The 23,744-nt window shown below is 36.5% G+C and overlaps 1 protein-coding gene across 1 annotated transcript; it reads left to right on the top strand.

Annotated features, from left to right (window-relative positions):
* The first annotated feature begins 87 nt into the window (after positions 1–87).
* On the top strand, positions 88–21,567 carry Vha44 (V-type proton ATPase subunit Vha44). The gene is made up of 10 exons (XM_071693451.1): positions 88–189; positions 1,750–1,910; positions 6,822–6,975; positions 8,850–9,036; positions 9,386–9,484; positions 10,433–10,594; positions 15,836–15,929; positions 17,406–17,503; positions 19,298–19,427; positions 20,507–21,567. The coding sequence occupies exons 2-10, from the start codon at positions 1,773–1,775 to the stop codon at positions 20,603–20,605; spliced, it is 1,161 nt and encodes a 386-aa protein (XP_071549552.1). The 5' UTR covers positions 88–189; positions 1,750–1,772; the 3' UTR covers positions 20,606–21,567.
* The last annotated feature ends 2,177 nt before the right edge of the window (positions 21,568–23,744 follow it).

Genomic DNA, 23,744 nt, shown 5'->3' on the forward strand with positions numbered 1-23,744 from the left:
ATACAATGGCGGGAATAAGGGGTGGAAATATGAGGTTCCCGCGCTGTGACGTCATGATGTAGTACGGCGCCTTGGCACCAGATGGCTCTGGCAGATCATGTGATGGGATCGAAGTAAGGAGACAAACTGTCAACCGAGGAATCGAGCTACAACAACCTTCCCAACTCTTTTTTTCCGCAATATAGATCGGTATGTCGTAAAAATCCTATTTTGGTCCAATGTTTATGTAAGATAGCCTTTAATTATGCCATATCTCAAAAATTAGTCCACCCTGTTGGGTGTTTGTAGTTAACTGTGTCACTACAGATTGATATTGCAAGGGTCATAGCCAAAGGTTTAGTTGATTTAGAATTTATGTGCCGACTTATACGTTGACAGGTTTGTGCTATATATTAATGAAACAAACACAGTGGTGTCCAAACTACTCTAGATAGTGGTTCATATTTGTTCTTGTTATACCTTAGGAGTTGTCATCATTGTTTTTTCAGCTATTGTGGGAGATGAGGTTTTTATATTAAATTGTATTTACATAATTTTAAGACTGTCGCAAATGGTTTAAGATAAATGTACCGAAATTATACAGTGGAAATCATGGATATGGTCATTATGTTGAAACTGAATTCAGAGCCAATAACAGGCTAATGTCTAAAGTTGGAAGGTTTTTAAGCTGAGGGAAATTTTGTAGTAAAAATTTAAAGAAAAAACTTAAGCACTATATATAACGATGAATGAAAAGTGAAAGTTCAACTTGTTATACGTTGTACTTGGTTTTATTGGTTTATATTTGTTCCAAGCTCTCAAGCACTAGGGGTTAATGAAGCATCTGGTAGTAGGGGATTATGCTCAGAGAATTGTCATTATGTGTGAATATCATCCAGTATCAGGACTACCTGTTTTGGGATCTGCTTATTAAGATGTTCTCATATAGATGTATTAGACAGTGTGGAGGTAAGAGATGGTCAGTTGCTTTATACTCTGTGCTTATTTTGCCAATTAGTGAACTGTGATGGGTTATGTGGTATTTTGCTTTCTGGTTTGTTTTCTTTTATTTTCACATTATTCCTGGATTTATGGAATTTTGCCTTGGAAGGAAAGTTCTGCAAGTATTACGATTCATGCAGATGTCAATTTTTATGAATGAAAAGTTCAGTTTCAGTTGCCCCAAGTCCTCCAGGGTGGTGGGAGTGCTCATATTTATCGCCATTTTCAAGTCTAGGCAAATCATTGGGTTGAAACAGTTAAAGCATTCAGCCTTGCTTCCTTACCAACTTTGGGGCTATGTCCCCTAGACCTTGGCCAACCTCAGTAATTCCAATATACCTTAATGTAACTCCCAGGTGACACAAGAGAAAATAAACCAGTACAGTCTGGTCTAACTCCAGTTGCACTAGCCTTGGAAAGTAATGTTCTTTATTTCTAATGCATTTTAGCTATGTATGGTATTTTTATTAATTTTTTTATATACTTTATTAATCATAAGAGAGGACTGATAAGCAGAAAGAAAATTGTCAGAGACAAGGCAGATACCAAATGTAAGAAATTCTATAAAAGTAACCAGTCTAGAAAAAAATTGAGATATGGCTGATTTTTTTTTTTATTACAGAATTTTTATGGCATAGCTTACACTGTTAGTGTTGCAATTAGATACTTTTTGTAGTATTTCCAAAGAAGCATTGAGATATTTAGAAGTAATGCATGTGCAGATATGATGATGCTTATATATTTATGTCCTCTATTTTCTTCTTCCAGGGTAGTTTTTTCAGCCAGCCATAATGGCATCCACTGAATACTGGTTGATCTCTGCCCCAGGGGATAAGACATGTCAGCAGACTTGGGAGAAGATGAATAATCTCACAGCTGTTCAGAATCAGCTGAGTGTGAACCATAAGTTTCACCTCCCAGATCTTAAGGTAGAAAGAACTCTGTTTTTTTGACATCTTCCTTTTAATGTTTTGCCTTTTCTAATGTATTTTCATTTGATGTTAATTGTTGTAAATCTCAGTGGTGGAACATTTGATTTATTTATAAATTTATTTACTTATTAAATGAAAACAACTTGTAGTTGCTGTAGTGATGCTGCTATTTATGAAATATTGTGAAACTACTTAGAGCAAAAGTAAGAAAATTTTGAAGATATTGCAAGAAAAGTGTAATGATAATTGGTGGATGGAAGGAGAGGCAAATCACTGAAGCACTCATACAAATTGGATAAGTGCCACCACACTGATTTCTGTGTGGATTATGATTTGTATGCAGTGCAGATTATTACTAGAAATAGAAAAACTAAACATTATGAACATGAGCATTCTGGAAGCTTGTAAGGCATAGGAGAGGCCAGAGAGACAGGTTCTTGCACTTTGATTGTGGTAAAGGCCATACAGGAAAGACAAAATACAATAAGCAGATTTTTGTACTAGAAAAGGTGTTCAGTGTGTAGGTTAGAACTTTTGAAAGGTCTTCAGTAGTGTGGCATGAAATATTCTTGAATGTGTGAGGAGTATCAGAATAGTTCTTTTTTTGTAATTTAGCATTTATGAATGTAGATTAAAAGAAATTGAGGAGTTTCTTTGGGTTATACAGTGTTATCCCAGGAATGAAAGTGAAGTGTGATGTTTGTGGGAAGTTGCTTGGCTTTTGCAAAGGATAAGGAGGCTAAAAGATAATTGCAAGTAAAAAGTCTGAAGAAGACTGACTGTTTTATTATAGTGATAGTCTGAAATAGTGGGAAAGTACTGATATTCAGCAGGGGTGCTCAGTGGCAGAAAGTGAAAGAGGCAGAAAAGTGGAAATTGGAAGCACAGTAACACAAGAAAGGGGAGTTAGAGGTGTTTTAAATTTGGAACAGGTTGAGCATATGGTGTTCAGAATCTTGTATAGTGAAGTACTTTTCATGCTTTTTATGTGTAGATTTGAAATGTAAGATTTGTAGAAAAATGAGTGTAGTAGAAATGAACATACCTAATATATTCATTGTCAGTGTACTGCCAGTAGAAAATTCTTGGCATCCATTATCTTTCTTCTCCACATCACCCTTAGAAAGAGAGTCCCTTTCATCTGTTCTAATATACTGATCCTTGACCTTTTGAATCCTGACTGCATTGAAAATGTTGTCTCTCCCAGCCTGACAGGTGTTTGCAGTATTCGAAATATTTTTGATAAAAGTTATTTAAGCCATGTAAACAATTACAGCCATATAAACAAAGAGCATCATATACATTTATATCTTAGCATGCCACATTCATATAATTTCATTAATTGCTCTGTGACCTATAGGGTCATTCTCCAGTTTCATTTTTCTCTGCTCTCTCTGGAGATTGAGTCTTTCCCTAATAATATATTCATAATCACTCCTAATGGTTCTTTGATGTGTCTGTATGTGATAGTTGGTAGTTATATTCTGAACTCCACAGAATCTTAGTAGGCTACAGTGTGTAGCAGGGCAAGGACCCAGATGGTTGGGAGTGCATAACATCCACTCAGAATGGTTTTTCTTTGATACTTTGCCTTGTAGATGTATCTGCTAGCACTTTAGAGTTGCAGGTAACATGTAGCAGGAGGTGACAAAAGATGATAAGATAAAAAGAATTGGATGAAAAAGTGAAAATGCAGCTGGAGAAATATTGAAATCCCATGGAAAAGAACAAAAGGTGATTGAAGAAAGCATGAACAAAGCAGAAAAACAAGAATATGGAGATCAAACCCTTCAAGATAGAAGATACTGAAAGTGACTATAAGCAAATAGGATGTTCACCAAACAATATAAATCAAATTTCAGCTCAAAATGTTAGGAAAAATTGTAAGATCTGCTCATCCAATATGGTAGAAATGCATTCATAGCTTTGAAATACTGGAAAATGATGTAATCAGAGCTATTGATCGTTGCAGAGAAAATTGCCTCTAGGACCAGTTGGATTCCCAGCCGTTTTCCTCAAAAAGACAAGAGCAAAATTGCAGACATTCACAAATTGGCAATACAACACTAATACACGTAGGAGGATTCACTGTAATACCTGAACAATACAGAGAAGTTAGCTTGACTACAAGTATTGAAAACCTTTGAAAGAATGATTAGAAGACATTTATTTAACCATCTACCCAGGAACATCTACATAAACAAAGGCCAACATGGAAAAAAAGTACTCATGTCAGTTATTATCTCTGCTGTGAACATTTAGTCCAGGGAAAAAAGAATGGACACCTTTTCTTAACTTTATGAAAGTCTTTGACAAAGTAAACTACAGAATTTTGCTCAAGAAAGTAGCTAAGCATAATCATTAAGGGTAAGATAGGAAGATAGATTAAAGAGTTTTTAACTGACAGAAAGTTCAAAGTGGAAGCAAATAGGAAGATGTCCAGTCTGGGTTATAATAGGGATGCCAGACATTGAAAGTGAAATAAAGGAAAGCATAGTAAGAGCTTTGCTTATGCCACCAGAATAAACAAAATGAGATTTGAAATTGATCAACGCTGTTTACAAGGTTGTTTACAAGTTTGCAAATGAGCGGAAGTGAACCAGTTATAATTCATTGGAGATAGAACAAATAAGTTATAGAACAAAAACGAATACATTAGTGGTACCATATAAGGGCCCAAAAGAGAATGTGATGGAACATGGAACAAATGTAAATGGTTTGAGTTTCATCATAAATAAGAAACTAGTTTTCAGCAACCATATTAAGAAGATAGCACAACAGGTTTAGAATACCTAATCCAAAAATCTGAAATCTAAAATGCTTCAAAATCCGAAAGTTTTTGAGTGGAGACATGTCGTTACAAGTGGAAAATTCCACACCTGACCTCACTTGCCCATGCTGGGCTCTTAACACTCTGTTGGCACATGTTTGTTACAAACCATCATCACCTCTAGACCTATGTGCATTACTCACAGTGTTTTTTTGCTTATTCTCTGCTCTGTGTGAATAAGTGTAAGAAAATTATTGCTTATCAGTAGCATACAAATTCAGTCAGGAATGAAGGTGATACCAAACTACCACAAATTGTCCACATGGGTAGCTGACATTGTGATACCATAGCTTTCTGATGATTCAGTGTTACAGAAGCTTTGTTTCATGTGCAGAATTATTAGAAATATTGTATATTTACCTTCAGACTATATGTTTAAGTTGTATATGAAACATACCTCATCGTTTCAACCGTTCAACAGTCTTCCTCAGGAGGTACTAATTCCAGCATTTGGCAGGACCATATTCCCCAGCAAGTGATAGTTACCTGGTTGGAGGCCTTGGCATGTCACTTACTGATTGGATCGCTTGTCTTGCTGCTTCCACCCATTCACAGCAATCTCCACTGCTTGACATGACAGGCAGATGAACCCAGACCTTATGTTAACATTCTTCTTAATCCCTTCCTTCTAGGTAAGCTCTCATGCTGTCACTAAACGGTTTGTCATTAACCTGTAGGACTTGGCATTGACTGTTTAGTAATAGTGTGACAGCTTACCTAGAGGAAGGGATTAAGAACGTTAACACAAGGTCTGGGTTTATTCGCTGGTCACATCAAGCAGTGGAGATCACCATGACCAGGTGGAGGTGACAGGACAAGTGATCCAATCAGAGAGCAACAGGCCAAGGCATCAGATCAGGTGACCATCACTTTCTGGGAAACACAGTTCTGCTGAATGTTGGAATCAGTATCTCCTAAGGAAGACCACGGTCAAAATGTTGAGGTATGTCTCAGTTCTAACCCATTTGTTTCCATATCATCCTGCTTTCCATATATCTCATTATGTACATGCAGATATTCCAAAATCCGAAACACCTCTGGTCCCAGGCATTTCAGATATGGGGTATTCAACCTGTATGAAGTCACTTGATGGGTGGTGTGGTTCTGAGAACATTTACAGTAAGAGTTTGAAGTGTATTGATGAGAAGCAGAATTGAATACTACTGTTTTGTATGGTCACCATTGAAAGAAATAGAGTAAGCAGACTAGAATTCAGAAGTACAGCTCTAGCATAAACAAAGGGTTGGAACTTAAGAACTTCCATGAAAGGTTGAAAAACCTGCAACTGTATAGCATGGAAAGAAGGTAATTAGTGATAATCTATGCAAAACAACAAATTGAAGATGTAAAAGAATATGTATTAGACCTGAAAGCCTCTTAACAATGAAGGAACAGAGTTAAGTCTACAAGAATACCATAGAATAAACGAAAAATTAAAAAGAAAGAATGGTATAAAAGCACACCAAAAAGAATGATATAAAAGCCCACCCAGGGCTGGTCAATATACTGCCAGGAGAAATGTAAACACACATGGTGAATAGAATTATTCAAGAGAATTCTTGGCATGTGATTGAAATCAGTCTCAGAACCAAGAATAGATGATTACATATGTAATACAGGTGGCAGCTGAGAATAGTCTCATACTCTAAGAAAGGCATGCAGTGAGCACTGTGTGCTGCTGTCATTATGGCAAAATCTTGTCACAAGATTCATTCTCTCTCTCTCTCTCTCTCTCTCTCTCTCTCTCTCTCTCTCTCTCTCTCTCTCTCTCTCTCTCTCTCTCTCTCTCTCAATATCCTTGTAAATACTGGATTGTAAATTTTGTTTCATCTGAGAACTTCCCAAAATGTTGATATCTTCAGTTTTCATGGGTTAAGGGAGCTTACCCTATGGCCTCCAGATGACACTGAGATGTTGCTTTGCACAGTCCATGCTTAGGAACACCCTGCCAGCTGACTTGGCTTAAGGGCAACCCAGGTATCATGGTAATGATTTACAAAGCACTGCCAGTTTGCAATGGCTTTGACAGTTTTATTAAATAAAGTTTCGAAAGTTAGAAAATATTTTCCCCTCTTCAGGTCGGTACTTTAGATCAGCTGGTTGGGTTGAGTGATGATTTGGCTAAACTGGACACATATGTGGAAAGTGTGACCCGGAAGATGGCTAACTACCTAGGGGAAGTGCTAGAGGACCAGCGAGACAAACTGGCAGAAAATCTTCTTGCTAATCAAAGTAAGGATTATAGGGATTGATGTATGTTAAGCAATTATTTCTTCATTGCCAAAGTGTCTTGTTTCCTGTTTATCTTGACCCAGTATATGAATACCTTTTAACCAGCTATCTGGATAAGAAGATAGTATAGGTAACAGATGGCCCTCATGTACATTGCAGTTGTATGTTATAATATTAACTTTCTCACCAAAAAATTTGCATCATTATCCTTTCTAGCCTTCATATAGGATTTATAGGAGTTGGAGTGAATTACCAGTCAGATGGAGCAAGGGTAGGTGTTGATGTTATAGAGGCATAGTTATTGTCATGTCTATTATCATTAGCATCTTTTACATGTATTATTACTTCAGATGGAATTTGAAAAAGATTTGTTCATAAAAAATTGCTTCGTTAATGAAAAATGACTGATGATGGTAGTGGTTTTGCAACTTTGTAAAACATTTCTTTTAAGGTGAACTGCATTTGGATGAATTTCTTGAAACTTAACAAGCATAAATGCAGAATGTAGTAACTAGTGATATCTTGTGGTTCTTTCTGATTCCATGAAATAACTGCTATTTGAAAGGCTTCTTTTAATGTTTCCTAAGAGGTTTCAGATGTCACTGTGAAGGCAGTAAGCCAGTTTTTAAAGAGAGGATAGAAAAAGACAGAGCTGGAGGTAACTTATACACCAGCTTGATTGGTACCAAGTTGAATAAAAGAGAGAGATCATCTTGTGGCTGTCTTCCATACTTCCATATTTTGGGAGAAGGTTTACTTTTCTGAGTGGGACTTTTCATAAGAAAAATATAACTGGACTGTCCCTCTGACATTTATCCAGATACCATGTTACCAACCACATTGAGAAATTTCCTAATTACTGAGCCATATTATATGTATATATAGCTACCATAGCTCTTCAACTGTGTAACTGATAGCTTCCTCCCCCCGTGATCATTGAAAGTAGATATTGTAATATAAAATGATTTATTTTTTGCTCTTCACAAATATTCATGTTACTGAAAGTGTGACTTAACTGTTTAAAGAATGATTTGTCACCTGGTGACCAGTGATATAAACTGATCATGCCCAGTTTAGGCAAAATTACCGATATGAATGCATTATCTTCCCATCTCATTTTGATTTCCTCAGAATGATATTTATTTAAGTTATATGATCCTTTTTCTTGGGTATTTAGGACTCAAAATCATAACCATTTCACTCCAGATACTTGCTCCAGTTGCTCTCAGATACAGTGCATCACAGGCAAAATGATCTTACACATCTTTATCATTTTTTGTCTATTATCTTATGCTTAGATCAACATTTTCTCATTTCACCTAGTAATAAGAGCCTTCGTCCCTAAATTGTGGTGTTGATTCCAATTTTACTTAAAAGAAAGAGTTCTCACTATCTTTGTTTATTTTGTTGAACTTAATGGCAGCAACACAAGAAGTTGCTTACAACTTTCTGGGAACTTTCCATATAAAGATGTTATTTATATGGAAAGTTCCCTGAAAGTTGAGCAACTTCTTATGTTGCTGCCATTTAGTTCAACAAAATAACAAAGATAGTGAGAGAAAGTTCTTATGTCTTCATGTGTTACTTTACAGTGCAGTATTTATACTGATGTGTATAGCTTCTAGTTTTCACTTCTTAAATTTTTAGGAACTATGCAACCTTCTGTTAGAAAGATAGTTTTATATTTGGCAATATACAAGCCACTTCCTTTTGCATTGGTCACACTTTCAACTACTTCATCTGCTTAATCTTTTTTCATGTCCCTCATTTGATAATATTTAACTGATAAAAGAATAGTTCATTAAACGTAGATTAAATGAACATGAAATATTTAATTGGTAAACTTTTTTTCATGTTGTCTACGTATACCATAGTGGACCTGGCAACATATTTGACAAAGTTTCAGTGGGAAATGGCAAAGTTTCCAATCAAGCAGTCGTTGCGGGGTATTGTTGATTCCATTAATAATCTGGTTACTCAAATAGAAAATGACCTCAAATCCAAATCAACAAATTACAACAACTTGAAGTCAAACCTGGCTAACATGGAGAGGAAGCAGACGTATGTATATTTACAGATTTATTTATTTTCTATATCATTAATGGTACCATGGCAGTATTTTTGTATTTTTTTGATTATTTTTGATATATTTGAGCTGACTGTCATGACTTAGCCACTGTTTAACACTTCTTTGAACATTTTTGAAAACTCTTGAAAAATTTTAGGTTCATGTTTTAAAGATTTAGATTTTGATCAGTAAATGGAAACATTTGTCCAAAATCACACAAAATGGAATTTAAAGTTAAGCTTAATTTTTTTTTTCATAGTATGTTGAAGAATAACCTCCACAACTATGTACAAGTTAGTATATGAAACTTATTTTGATATACATTGATTTCTGTTGCTGCAGGGGTAGCCTGCTGACACGAAACCTTGGTGACCTGGTGAAGAAGGAGGATTTTGTTCAGAATAGCGAATACCTTACAACTTTATTGGTGGTAGTTCCCAAGTGAGTTTTTAGAAGCGTATTTGACTAAACTGTATATCCATACTTGATAAACAACTTTCCAGTGTACACCAAGAGTCCCATCCAAAATCAAAATATAATAATTACACCTCTCTCTCCATGATTCCAATGTGATACTTCTCTCTTTCATGTATGTATATTGCCTATTTTGCTCAATACGATCCCAGCTTTACATGTAGCAATCCTGTACTTGTTTCACTTTCTGTAAAGAATTGCAAGAGCTTATGATGCTGGTTCATTTTATTGTATATGGTAGATGAATGTACATCATGTATTGAATAGAAATTTTTCAGTAACTCACCTTTTCCAAGTTTTTGCAACACATGTACAAGTTCTACCGCTATTCATCACTGTATGGTGATTTCGTGATAGAAGCCATTGTGAGAACAAAAAACTTAAAAAGCAATGAAATGGTTACGTCTTTTAGGACATGCACACATTTATGTTGAAAAAAAAAGTAATGGAATATAAACACTCACTAGCAACCGGGTGGACATCAGTGCTGATTGGAAGAGTAAGCTATCATTAGCAAGCTAGAGTTTTTTGCCAATGCAATGGCTTCTAAGAAGGGGTCACTGTTATTGATGAATATAGTGGTGGAACTAGTAAAACCAGTGGGTAGTGATCTCTTTAGAAATTTGTGAATGCAGATTGCATATAGTATCTATAAGTTGGAAAAGTTGTTTGATTATATAGAAGGTTCAATAGATTGGAGTTCCTTAACTGCAGAAATCCCTTCTTGCACTTTAAGGTGTCAATCAATACACACCTGGTGGAATTCTTCATTCCAAGAGCCATACATCTGGAATTAAAGATTTATATCTGCAGTAACCTATCATGCCCTTTTTTTAGGGTTTGAAATGATTTTTCTTAGTTCAGGTTTAGATGGCTTTACAGGTATATGAATACAGTGACTGATTCCTTTTGCAGAACTTTCTATCCAGATTGGAGTTCAAAATATGAGCGTCTAGCAGATATGGTTGTGCCCCGTTCCACTCGCATGATCTATGAAGACAATGATCATGGCCTTTTCACTGTCACCCTTTTCTCCAAAGTGGTAGATGAGTACAAGCTTCATGCTCGTGAAAACAAGTAAGTGATTGTTTTATGTATTAGACTGGTAGACTAGTGATGTTATGAAGACGAGAAACTACAATTTTGTGGTAAGTTGGCGTATTGTTTAAGGGACTAGAGAATTCATACATTGTATCAAGAGAACTTAGCTTCCCATTTCTGTACTGTGAATAGGTATCAACTGTTGTACATTATTTGAACTTTAGGGTTTTTGACCAAACATTTCAGTTTCATTTGAATCCATGATCTTTGTGTTACAGTAATTGTAGAAGGCTTATTAGGAACCTAGTCAAAACACAAAAGATCATAATAATAACTGCACAAGATTAGACAGAATTCATGCGTATAGAAGAAACAAGCTGATACAATCAAGTGAGAGGTAATATATATGATATACTTGTTTATGGAGAGATAAGAGATGTGTGTGAGATAAGGTGTGTGATGCCACCATGATTGTTCAATTTCTTTATGGATGGGGTGATAAGGGAGGTGAATGTGAGTGGGGCAAGTATGCAGTCTGTGGGGGATGAAAGGGCCTGAGAAGTGAGTCAGTTGTTGTTTGCTGATGATTCAACATTGGTGGAAGATTTGAGTGAGAAACTGCATAAGCTGGTGACTGAGTTTGGAAGAATGTGTGAAAGAAGAATGCTGAGAGTAAATGTAAATAGAAGTAGGGTTATATGGTGTAGTGGGGTTGAGGGACAGGTTAGTTGTGGTGTGAGTTTGAATGGATAAAACTTGAAGGAAGTGAAATGTTTTAGATTCCTGGTAGCTAATGGAACCATGGAAATCAAAGCGAGTCATAGGGTGGTTGAGAGGGTGAAGGTTCTAGGAGTGTTGAAGAATGTGTAGAAAGAGAGAATGTTATATGGAAGGCCAAAAATGGGTATGTTTGAAGTTATGGTTGTCCTAACAGTATTTAATGGATTTGAGCCATGGGCTGTAGATAAGGCTCTGTGGAGGAGCGTGGATGTGTTGGAATTGAGATGTTTGGTGTGAAGAAGTTTGATCAAGTGAGTAATGAAAGGATAAGATAGAGGTGTGGTAATAAAAGGTATGGTTGAGAGAGCTGAAAAAAGAGTGCTGAAATGGTTTAGACATATGGAGAGAATAAATGAGGAAAGGTTGATAAAGAAAATATATGTCAGAATTAGAAGGAACGAGGAGAATGGGGAGACTAAATTGGAGATGGAAGAATGAAGTGAAAAGATTTTGAATGATTATGGCATGAACATGCTGGAGGGTGAAAGGTGTGCATGGGCTAGAGTGGATTGGAATGATATGGTATACTGGGGTCAGCTTATTGTCAGTGTACTGAACTAGGGCATGTGAAGCATCCATGGTAAACCATGGAAAGGTGTGTGGAGACTGGTTGTGGAAAGGAAGCTATGATTTCAGTGTGTTACACTTGACAGCTACGGAATGGGTGTGAGCAGATGCAACCTTTATTCATCTGTTCCTGGCATTGCCTTGCTAATGCAGGAAGTAGTGACCAAGTTTGAATAAAAAACATATTAGTGTAATATGAGATAAATCTTCAACAGTAAATGTACTCAACCATTATGGACTTAAATTGAGGTAGAACTGTGATCATGTAGTATTAGAATTATACAAAAGTACCTCAGACCAGTGATATAGAGATAGAGAAAACAGGGCATGGATTGTAGGGGGACCAGAATAAGGGATTGGCAATACAAAGAAAGAGGAGTATACAGTTTAGAAGGTTGCAGCCCAGTTTTGCCCATTGCCAGCTTAGCCCAATGCATACCAACTCAGTCCACCATTATGAATTAAAAAGACCTAAACTAAGCTAACCAAACCTAGCATAACCTACCCTAACCTAACCTAACTAACAGATGGGCTGAGTTGGAAATCCAGAATGGTCCAAGTTGGCAGTGGGCTGAGTTGGACCTAGACTGTTTAGAAGTGGTTAACATAACAGATGGCTTAGATAATTTCTCAGTTTTCTTTTTAGAGAGAATGATAAGTCTTATGTAAGGTGATTTTATGTAAAGTTTTCCTCTAGGTATAGAGATTCTAGGAATTTTATGAAAATATAATCTCAAAATGTCTTCATGTTATGAAACATTAAGATGATTCATTCTTCTTAAACATCCTTGAGAAATCTAGTTCCTCTGCAAAAATGAGGTTTGTGTTAGATATATTTAATGCTTTTTCAGCTTATATAGATACTAGATTAGCTTTAAGTTTTACTGGTAGGAAAGAATCAAGTGTGATGGTAAGGCCTGTCAGTTGGTTTCCTGTAAATGTATGTTGAGAAACTTATTTTCTCTGTAAATATTAATATCAGAGCAGAAGTTTTATACCGATGCCCAACATTAGTGTAAATTTGGTGTGATGGTGCTTTTAGGTCAGTCAGTGGAAGAAGAGCTGATGGTGTCTACTTTTTAATGAGAAAGAAGTGTTATCATTATCTATAATGAAGTGAGGACCTAAAATCCGAAGTAGAAGGGGAAAGGGGGTTGGGTGAGACCAAGAAAGAGATGGAAGGATGGAGTGAAAGGTTGAATGAAGTACATTCACCAGAAGTAGATGGAGCAAGGGGGAGGTGAAGACCAAGAAAGAGATAAAAAGATGGAAATGAAGAGGCTTTGAGCTATCAGGGGCTGAATATGCAGGAGAGTGAGAGAGGCCTGCTTGGGCTTGAATAGATTGGAGCATTGTAGTAAACAGGGGCTGACTTGCTGTAAGTGGGCTGAACCAGGGCATACAGAATGGTCAAGGGGAACCGTGGAAAGGTGTGTATAGCTTGGCCTCTGATAAGGGACTATAGTCTCAGTGCATTATACATAAATGCTCAAGTGTGGATGTGAGCAAGTGAGACTGTTCTTCATGAGTTCCTAGTGCTATAGTGTTATGCAGAAAATGACAAAACTAACAGGAGTACCATCTATGGCTGAACACCATCCATGGCCAAAACCCCACATACTATCATTCTTTGGCATCTCATGATCGCTTCATTTGCTTTGGTTATGCCAACTGATAAGTGTCATTTCCATTATACATCATTCTAATTCACTCTATCCTTTGCACACCTTCTCCTCTTCTGATTGTTCAAACTATGACACTCAAAGCTTCCTTCACTCCATTCTTCTATCCACTTCGAGGTTGTAAAAGTCAACATTGGATTTCTTTTATGGTTCAAAAATGTTATCATTATGTAAAGTATGTGGCATTAGGGAAAGCAGAAATGATTCATGAAGAATGAAAAGCATGTGCATTATCTCTCATGAAAAAAGTTGTTGAGAATTAGAGGAACATAAGGATTAAACGAATGGAGAGCAGCCCTAGAAATTAGAATATTTTGATATAGCTGGCTTATTTAATATGTAATGGATCTATAGAGGTTATGTTAATTGCAAGATCATTGGGGAAAAGAAAATAGAGTATGCATTCCATTTACATGAATTAAGATTGGCCATATAGAAGAGAAATGTATTATATGTAGAGAGCTATGATTTTGGGTATCTTATGCTTGTTAGTGGCCATATAGAAGAGAAATGTATTATATTATGTAGAGAGCTATGATTTTGGGTGTCTTATGCTTGTTAGTTGTGGTATTTGAGGTTTTTGTATTGCCATTGATTTTCCTCATTGTTGTAATTAAATGTGGCTATCCTTAGGAAGAAGGGCAAAAACTGAGGTCATTGAGTAGCAGAGTTACTCAACATTCCACTATGTAGATTGAGGATAGGTTATTCTGTGTTGACACATGATCACTTAATGGAGGGGAGATGTGCCCCATCAGATGGTGCTTGCAATTGCATTATTACCGTGGAACATGTACTGTAGGAATGCCAGAAGTATAGGAACCTCAGAAACAAGTTTAGACTTGTAATGAAAATAGAAAGAATGAATATTAGAAACTTTAACAGAACTGATATTATGGATAGGTTGATAGATTTTTTTATTTAAGGAAGCCAAGTAATTTTATTTAAGTAGGTTTAAAAAGTTGGATATGTTCTGAAAGATGTCAAAATATATGATTTTATGGAGATATTTTGAATAGAGAAAAACTGGAGGAAGTGAAGTGTTTTAGATATCTGGGAGTGGATTTGGAAGCGGAAGTGAATCATAGGGTGGAGGAGGCAGCAAAAGTTCTGGGAGTGTTGAAAAATGTGTGGAAGTCGAGAATGTTATCTTAGAGAGCAAAAATGGGTATGTTTGAAGGAATAGTGGTTCCAACAATGCTATATGGTTGCGAGGCATGGGCTATAGATAGAGTTGTGCGGAGAGGGTGGATGTGCTGGAGATGAGATGTTTGAGGACAATTTGTGGTGTGAGGTGGTGGGGTAAGAGAGGTGTGTGGTAATAAAAAGAGTGTGGTTGAGAGAGCAGAAGAGGGTGTTTTGAAATGGTTTGGTCACATGGAGAGAATGAGTGAGGAAAGATTGACAGAGAGGATATATGTGTCAGAGGTGGAGAGAACGAGGAGAAGTGGGAGACCAAATTGGAGGTGGAAAGATGGAGTGAAAAAGATTTTGAGTGATCGGGGCCTAAACATGCAGATGGGTGAAAGGCGTACAAGGAATAGAGTGAATTGGAACGATGTGGTATACTGAGGTCGACATGCTGTCAATGGATTGAACCAGGGCATGTGAAGCGTATGGGGTAAACCATGGAAAGTTCTGTGGGGCCTGGATGTAGAAAGGGAGCTGTGGTTTCAGTGCATTATACATGACAGCTAGAGACTGAGTGTGAATGAAAGTGGCCTTTGTTGTCTTTCTTAGCGCTACCTTGTGCACATGTGGGGGAGGGGGTTTTCATTTCGTGTGTGGCCGGGTGGCGACGGGAATGAATAAGGGCAGACTATGAATTATGTACATTTGTATATATGTATATGTCTGTGTGTGTATATATATGTATACATTGAGATGTATAGGTATGTGTGTGTGTGGACATGGAGATATATATACATGTGTATGTGGGTGGGTTGGTCCATTCTTTTGTCTGTTTCCTTGCGCTACCTCGCTAACGCAGGAGACAGCGACAAAGTATAATAAATAAATAAATACTTTAAATTTTTTATATATTTAATTCTTAAAGAGCTGAATAATCATTTGGTTCTTGCACTTCACAAATTACACAAACAAACATCAAGTAATGAAAACCTCATTGCCATCTCTTCTCACTGGCATCAAATAAACATGGAATCTGTATGAGTGAAGACAGGTTTTGACTTGTCTCTTCATGATTTGATTTGTATGCTTAGAAGATTTTACGTTTTCTCTTGTTCAGATTCATTGTCCGGGAATTTACTTACAATGAAGAAGAATTGACTGCTGGCAAGAATGAGCTATCTAAGCTTATCAATGACAAGAAGAGGCATTTTGTAAGTAGCTTTTACTCTATTATTTTTTATGGCTTTTCTGTTTGGTATGACCTTAACTTCTACTTGATATTTCATCTGTAAGGAGACAGTCATATGTTGTGGTAAAATGTAGATTGAAAGGGTATGTGCAAATACATCCTGGACAACCAAACAGACACTTTAGACTCATCTCACCCTCTTGCAATGGCCCACCAGTATTAAGAGGACTTGAAATTTTTATCTGTAACACAGTAAGTGTAGGTATCCATTCATGACTCTGTTGTGAAGTTTGAAAGTATATGTAGCTGTAGTTAGTATTGCACTATAATCTGTTGACTTAAGGTCCTTTTTTGTTGTATATCTTTCACTGTTGTTGTCTGAAAGGTTACTTTTTATTTTTTTGATTTTTTAAAATGAGCAAATTATAAACAGAACCAAACCAAACTACATTTAGTGTGCAATTTTAAAAAGTTTACTATGTATATACACTAGTATATGTAGTTTTGGCATTGCCAGCTTTTGCAGTTCCCATACTTTGGCTTCTGTGAGAGTACTGGTTCTCTGTCAAGTGTTGCTTGTGTATGCAGGCTTGTCATTCTTTTGTCTAGTTCCTGTCATTGTCCTGGCATATGTGCATGGCAAGTCCATACTTTGCTTTGTTTTAATTCTGATGTAGTTAAGTTATTGACTTCCCCCTGTTGTTTCAGTGCATTTTCCTCAGTGTGTAACCTGTGTGATTGTTCTGATATTGATCCTTTGATAATTTATGACATAAGGAAGCAACAGGAAAAGTATCTCAAATTCTTTGTTAAAAGTGACTTGATCTAGGGCATTCCTTAACTCAGGACAGTGCAGTGATAAAGATCAGCAGAGTGATAAGCAATTTAAGCAGTGTGTCATTGGAGGTGCACCCATTTCTTGTCCCATTCTAATGAAAAAGGGAAGCAATATCTTCAGCAGTAAGAGATGATTGAGCCTTTTGAATAATTCACTAGATGAGTGAACTAATTTTCATGTCACAGCATCCATTACTTAAAAAAAGAGGTGAGAAAATGACCACAGATAAGGAAGATTACAAGATAGAGGAAACGGTAATCAAACAATAATCTCTGATGCATATTTTTTGGATAATGGTGCATTATTGTTGTCTGTTTGCCTGCGGTATGTATCTTCACGAAGAATAAGTGTTTGAAACAAACAAATTGATAATATAATAAATATAGATATTTTACTTTGAATATCAAAATTCAGGTGTAAAAGTCTGAGATGATTTTACAATTGCTTTGTCTATATCCATGTTATCAGTATGACTTCATGTATAAGGGATTGAGGACCACATGTTTCATTGATATTTTTATGAGTTTTGATAAATGTTCATCTAGGTAAATGTGTTTCATGTTCAAGATTGATTATAGGTTAATGAGTGTTAAGTCCAGAAATAGTATCAACACCTGCTAGTATTATATTTTATTGATTTGAAATGACCTTTTCTCACAGGGTCCATTGGTACGTTGGTTAAAAGTCAACTTTAGTGAGTGCTTCATCTGTTGGACACATGTGAAGGCCATTAGGGTCTTTGTTGAATCAGTACTCAGGTAAGCTTTCATTTCCCCACAAATATTAAAGAAGCTCATTTAGAATGTCACTTTTGTTTATTTCTTATTACCTGTTTGGACAGTATGGAGCAGCACATCTCATGATGGGAATGTTCATGCCACTTTAGGTGAATTTATTTTTGGGGGGCTTATTCTTCATGTTACCGGCATTATCCGTGTATTACGTTAAAGAGAGATGCATCTTGTTGAATGCGTTATAAAGGGAAAAAGAAAGTCAATGTTTTCTATGTTTACTGAGCTAGAGTTAATGCCTTTTCCTTGCATACTTTGAAGGTCGATTCTTATTTTGTTTTGTCTTTATCTTTCTCATTGCTTAATCCATCTCTTATCTCTTTTGCCTCCTTTCATTTTTTCATTCATATCTCTGTCATTACTTAGGATTTCTATCTGTTGCTGGAACCTTTAAAGAATAATAGGAAACGAAACCTTTCTTGCTTAAATAACTGGTCAAATTTTGTGGGTAGGTCAGTTTTCAAGAGAGTAAAACACAAAAGAATTTGATAAAACTGAAAAGAACTAAGAAAACTTGACCTGTACATACACTGAGCAGATGTTTTGACAACAACAAAGCCTTGTTGTCTTATTAGAGAATGGTGTAATGGTATTGTTCAATGGTATAACAACATAATCCTGCCATTTGTCCTCTTCATATCTTCCATTTCACCAGCACAACCTTCCCATTGAAAACTGTGGAAGTTGCCAGATACATGATGGCTAACGTCCATACATAGTTGCCACTTCCTTGGCTGGATAGTAATTGTTGGCTGCTGGGGTAATAAATTTTTGGGAAAATGTCTTAGTGTCGAGCAGGTAGGTTGTAGTGTAGAAAATACGAAGAGGAAGAATAATAGGGTAAGTTCTTATATCCCTGAACAATACTATTCTGCCATTCTCCACTAAAACTCAGTAGGAATTTGTGGTTTTGGGGGCATTTACTCAGTGTGAGTCCAAGCCCAAAAAGTCAAGGGCCTACTGGTCTTTTGCACCCCAGCCCTCTGCAGCAACATGCAGTTGGGGTCCCAGAAGGCTTAAATCTGCTAGTACCACAGAATTAGGTAAATCTTGGCTTGTTAGTTTAGTTGTGATAGGTTGTTTTCACTTTTATCATGCTCCATTTTGTTTTACACCTGAAAAATGACCTAATTGGGAAACTGAATCTGTTATTAATGCATGAAAAGCTGCATTTCCTATTTTCTTGTTAAAGGTTCCAGCCATGGATAGAAAGAAGTCTTAATATGGCAAAGTGTTGAGTGAAAAAATGGAGGCATAATAGAGAAGATAAAGATGATAGCATTATAACAACAAAACAAGATAATAGAAAGGATGGGTATATTGTGTATGTAAGGAAATTATGTTAACCCTAGTGCAGTGGCTTGATATACTGATGCATGACTTTATTCCTTTATGACACAGTATATTTCTTGATGTATCTGTTAGCAGACTTATGCATGAATTATGCCACTAGTATCTAAGAATAGGCCCTTAACAAATGAACTTACTAGAATTTATGTGAACATTCACATCATTAGATGTGCATTTCTATATTATCCAACTAGATTGTGTCAAAAATCAGCTGTATCTTTATTAGGGATGAAGTTGACGATGATAAGGGCTTCAACCCCAGCTTCACCTTATAATGTATCTATTGTGGTTCAGGGATATTGAGGGCCTGTTCATTTTCTAGTAACCAAAGTTTGTATATTTTTTTAATAGGAGGATTATATCAAAATGAATTGATATAAAGATGCTATTGAATTACTTCTCTTTTTCAAGATATGGGTTGCCTGTAAACTTCCAGGCTATACTTGTTCATCCACACAAAAAAAGTATTAAGAGGCTACGAGATACTCTCAATCAGTTGTACTCACATCTGGATTCATCTGCTACAGGAGGAACTGGGGATGTGAGTACACAAATATTTTTGTTATTGTATTTAATTTGTCATAACTTCAACACTTCTCATATTTGGTGTTCTCATATTTGTTAGAATATACTGATCTCTGCCAAGTGTTTATATGTCACTCTGTATGTGTATCTGCTTATCTTTCTACTCTGTTTTTCTTTGTGCCTTTCAGTATTTAAGCCAAATGTCATTCTCACACACATGAATTGGAATAGAACTGCAAAAGTTCAAATAGAATACTGACAAGTGAAAAAATTAGAAGGCAAAAATATGTGCATTTGGTACAAATTTGCTTTGTGGTTTTATGAATCACTGATAGATTAGGTTTGTAATTTTTGTACTTTTATAAGTTTTTGTAAACAGAAAATTGTGGTTTAAGTGTAACACACATATAGGTTGTGTAAAATAACAGTTAAGCTTTAGCTTTGTATGGTAATAATTTGTTTGAGATAAAAGTAAGTTATAAGGGATGAAATTTAAGCTTTAATGAGATCTAGAGTTGTTATTCTTTTTTCCAGTTTTATCAACAGTATGTGATTGCCTGTTTGTGGAATTAGTGATGGAAGTTTACACTCATGGGGACTTGTGTTTTAAGCTTGCTTTTGTTTTGTACAATCTTTTAGACGTACTTTTTTCAGAAGATTCCTCTCTAAGCTTGTTCTAGTACCATCACCTGCTCATGCTCCTCCTCTTGCTCATGATGTGCTGTTGTTTCCACCACCTCCTCATTCCCTTCCATCTCTGATTACATTCCCTATACTTCCACCATTGCAGCCTTCTGTTGCTGGTAATAGTGTTGTGGCTGCTGCTACCTCTCCTCGTTTTCCTACATCCTCCCTTCCTGTATTCCCCGATCCCCTCCCCGCTTTTCCTTGCTTTCCATTGTAATGACAAGGCTTTTACCATTAATATTTCGTTGAAGTCTTTTGTATTTCTTTTTTTCTCTCTCTTGGGTCACACACATTGTACTGCAACTGTCATTATTGATGTCCCGTAAATCATATGATTCTTTTGATGGATTGCTGGTATTGTATATTTGGAATTGCACTATGTCATTATGGATTTTTCTGTCTTTACAGATTGTAGACATCCCTGGACTGGGTTTTAACACAAGTGAATATTATCCGTATGTATACTTCAAGATTAACACTGACATGATTGGCGATCATAGGCCTTAGAGTATTGAAAAGTAGATTACATACTGATTAAATTGAGTTCCACTGCTCTCGATAAGGTGAATTAATGTCAGTTTTTCATGTGAACTAAAATCTTGGACATATTGTTATTTATTTTTCATAAGAATGTAAGTTTTTATGTTTTCATCATAGCTGCAGGTGCAAAGATTTTGAAAAATGCTTGTGTAAATTAGATGAGATGCAGCTTTAAAGACAGTATTTTCACATTTTTTTGAGTCATGCACAAAGTCATTAATTGATAACTCTATTTTTCCTTTAGGGTTGTGAAAACCTATGCCATATTTATTGATGTTATGTTTGGAGACAATTGTCTTACTGGCACTGTGGGCAGAATCAATGTAAAATATTTTATTTGTAAATTATGAAGTTGAAAGAATGTTCTTGGTACATGTATCTTGGTAGGTTACTGGAAAATCATCTCACATTCCTGAAAACCCTTTCATTCCATCTTTTATGTGTATAAACTGGATTAAGCAGTGCAATTATATTACTGTAATGGTGTAAAATAGTTTGTTAGAAAGATGGACAAAGCCAAGTTTTCACAAGATACCAGTACATACTTTTTCATTGCATTTAAATATTAAAATGGATCCAGATTTTTTCTTTTTCTCATATTATTTCCAAATGTATCATACAATGCTTTTTATTACTTTTGATGCTGCTTTCTTAGTAATGTTTATTTTCATCTATTTTCATCCCTTCTTTTTTAAATACTTTGTGGTAGCTCTGTAAATGGCTTAAATGTTGACTCTAGCTGGTTCAAAATTGAGTATAAATAGAAACGAAACTGTATATGGATGTGGTGTAAAATTCAAATACTTTGTTATGGCCTACTTGTATATTTTATGTAAATTAAACTTTAGTGACATTTACTGTTGGGTAACATTGTTGACTGTTTGATGTACAGATTGGTATATACTATACATGTGAATATTGCACAGCTATTGATTTGTCTTTAACCTACATTAGTATAACACAAATACCATTTAGACTCAGTTATTTTAAGTAACAATAGACATTGTATATTATTTGAAGTAATTAACACAAATGAAGGATGTTTGGTGTGATTGTTCTGTATGATAATGTATCAGACATTCTGTCACAAGTGTTTGGAACTTACACCTGATTTTACTGTTCATTTTCAGATATGCCATCCCTGGGCAGGATCTTGACTACCATTCACTGCTTTTATAATTGACCCATTTCTCTGGAGTTTTGTATTAAAGATCCACATGAATAGATATATTTACAAAGAAAAGGACTGTTGGTAAGCAACACAATTTAGATAACCACTTTACTGATCATTTGTCCAAATTGAAGTAATCCATGCATCATAGGAGACACTAGCATCCGAGGGTCACCACATGCTTTCCATACCACTGGAAACTGAGGAAGTCATCTCTGCAGTAACACAGCTTTATTGACTCATGTTTGTGCAGAGCCCTTGCAGACTTGTCTTTACAAGTACTTTGTCCACTCTTAAACCGTGGCAATTCAGGAAGGGACAAGTCTAAAGCCACTTCGAACCCAATATCATAATCAAGCTTTGGTCAACAGCTGCTTCATTTCAAAAACTACTTCAAATTTACATGGCAACTCAGCAGGAAAAGATGACTGGGATTGGCTTTTTTTCAGTACTTCTCTGAGCTCTCTTAAAGTGATCTGAATGTTATCTTCCTTCATGGATTATTAATTTTGCTCCTCAACAATAAGGGATAATACAAGCATATTGTGACAAATGATTTTGCAAATCTGAGCTTTCCACAAATGATTTTTTTTTTTAATATAAGCTCTCCACTTTCAACCAGTTCCTGAATCAAACAAGTAAACAAAAGTAGTTGTAAACATAACTAGTTAGTAGAAAATACAACTTGGTACACTGAACCCATGGTGATCCCATATTCCACATTTACATATCTTCATCACGAGATGAACTTTTAGTCTCCAGTGAATGAGCTTTTGAATAAGGAGATATGTGTCACTGTTGATCTAAATATAAGTTTATGGGCTCTCAAATGGCCTTTGGCATCACCAAAGGGGCTTGAAATTAAACCTTCAATTTGGCACTTTGATTCTGGATGCTGCCATGCCCCTTTGGCACCACCAAAGGGGCTTTAAAGTAAACCTTCATTTTGACATCTCTGGATGCCTCCATGCCACTCTGATGGCCTTTGGCAATGCCAAAGGGGCTTTTAGAGTAAACCTTCAGTTTGGCATTGGATTCTGTTACGCCACTCTAATGGCCTTTGTTGCCACCAAAGGGGCTTTAAAGTAAAGCTTCATTTTGGCATGTCTCTGGATGCCCCCACGCCACTCTGATGGCCTTTGGTGCTGCCAAGGGGCTTAAAAGTACACCTTCAATTTGGCACTTTAATTCTGGATGCTGCCACGCCACTCTGATAGCCTTTGGAGTCACCAAAGGGGCTTTAAAGTAAACCTTCAATATGGCACTTGGTCTCTGTATGCTGCCACGTCACTCTAATGACCTTTGGCAAGGCCAGAGGGGTTTTAGATTAAACCTTCAATTTGCCTCTGATTCTGGATGCCGCCACGCCACTCAAACGGCCTTTGGCGCCGCCAAAGGGGCTTCAAAATAAATCTTCAATAGAGCACTTTGACTCTGGATGCCGCCGCGCCACTCTGATTGCCTTTGGTGCCACTGTAGAATCTTCAAAGTAAAGCTTCAATTTGGCACTTTAGATGCCTCCACGCCATTCTAATGGCCTTTGGCGCCGCCAAAGGTGCTTCAAAGTAAACCTTCAATTTGGCACTTTGCTTTTGGATGCCGCCATGCAACTCTAATGGCCTTTGGCACAGCCAAATAGGCTTCAAAGTAAATCATCAATTGGACACTGTTTCTGGATGCTGCCATGCCACTCTAATGGCCTTTGGCACCACCAAAGGGTCTTCAAAGTAAACCTTCAATTTGGCAATTTGATTTTGAATGCTACCATGCAACTCTAATGGCCTTTGGCTCTGCCAAAGGGGCTTCAAAGCAAAACATCAATTTGGCACTTTCCTTTTGGATGCCGCCACGCCACTCTAATGGCCTTTGGTGCCACCAAAGGGTTTTAATGTAAACCTTCAATTTGACTCTTTGTCCCTAGATGCCACCATGTCA

This window comes from Panulirus ornatus, chromosome 55 (assembly GCF_036320965.1).
Source record: "Panulirus ornatus isolate Po-2019 chromosome 55, ASM3632096v1, whole genome shotgun sequence".
NCBI lineage: Eukaryota > Metazoa > Arthropoda > Malacostraca > Decapoda > Palinuridae > Panulirus > Panulirus ornatus.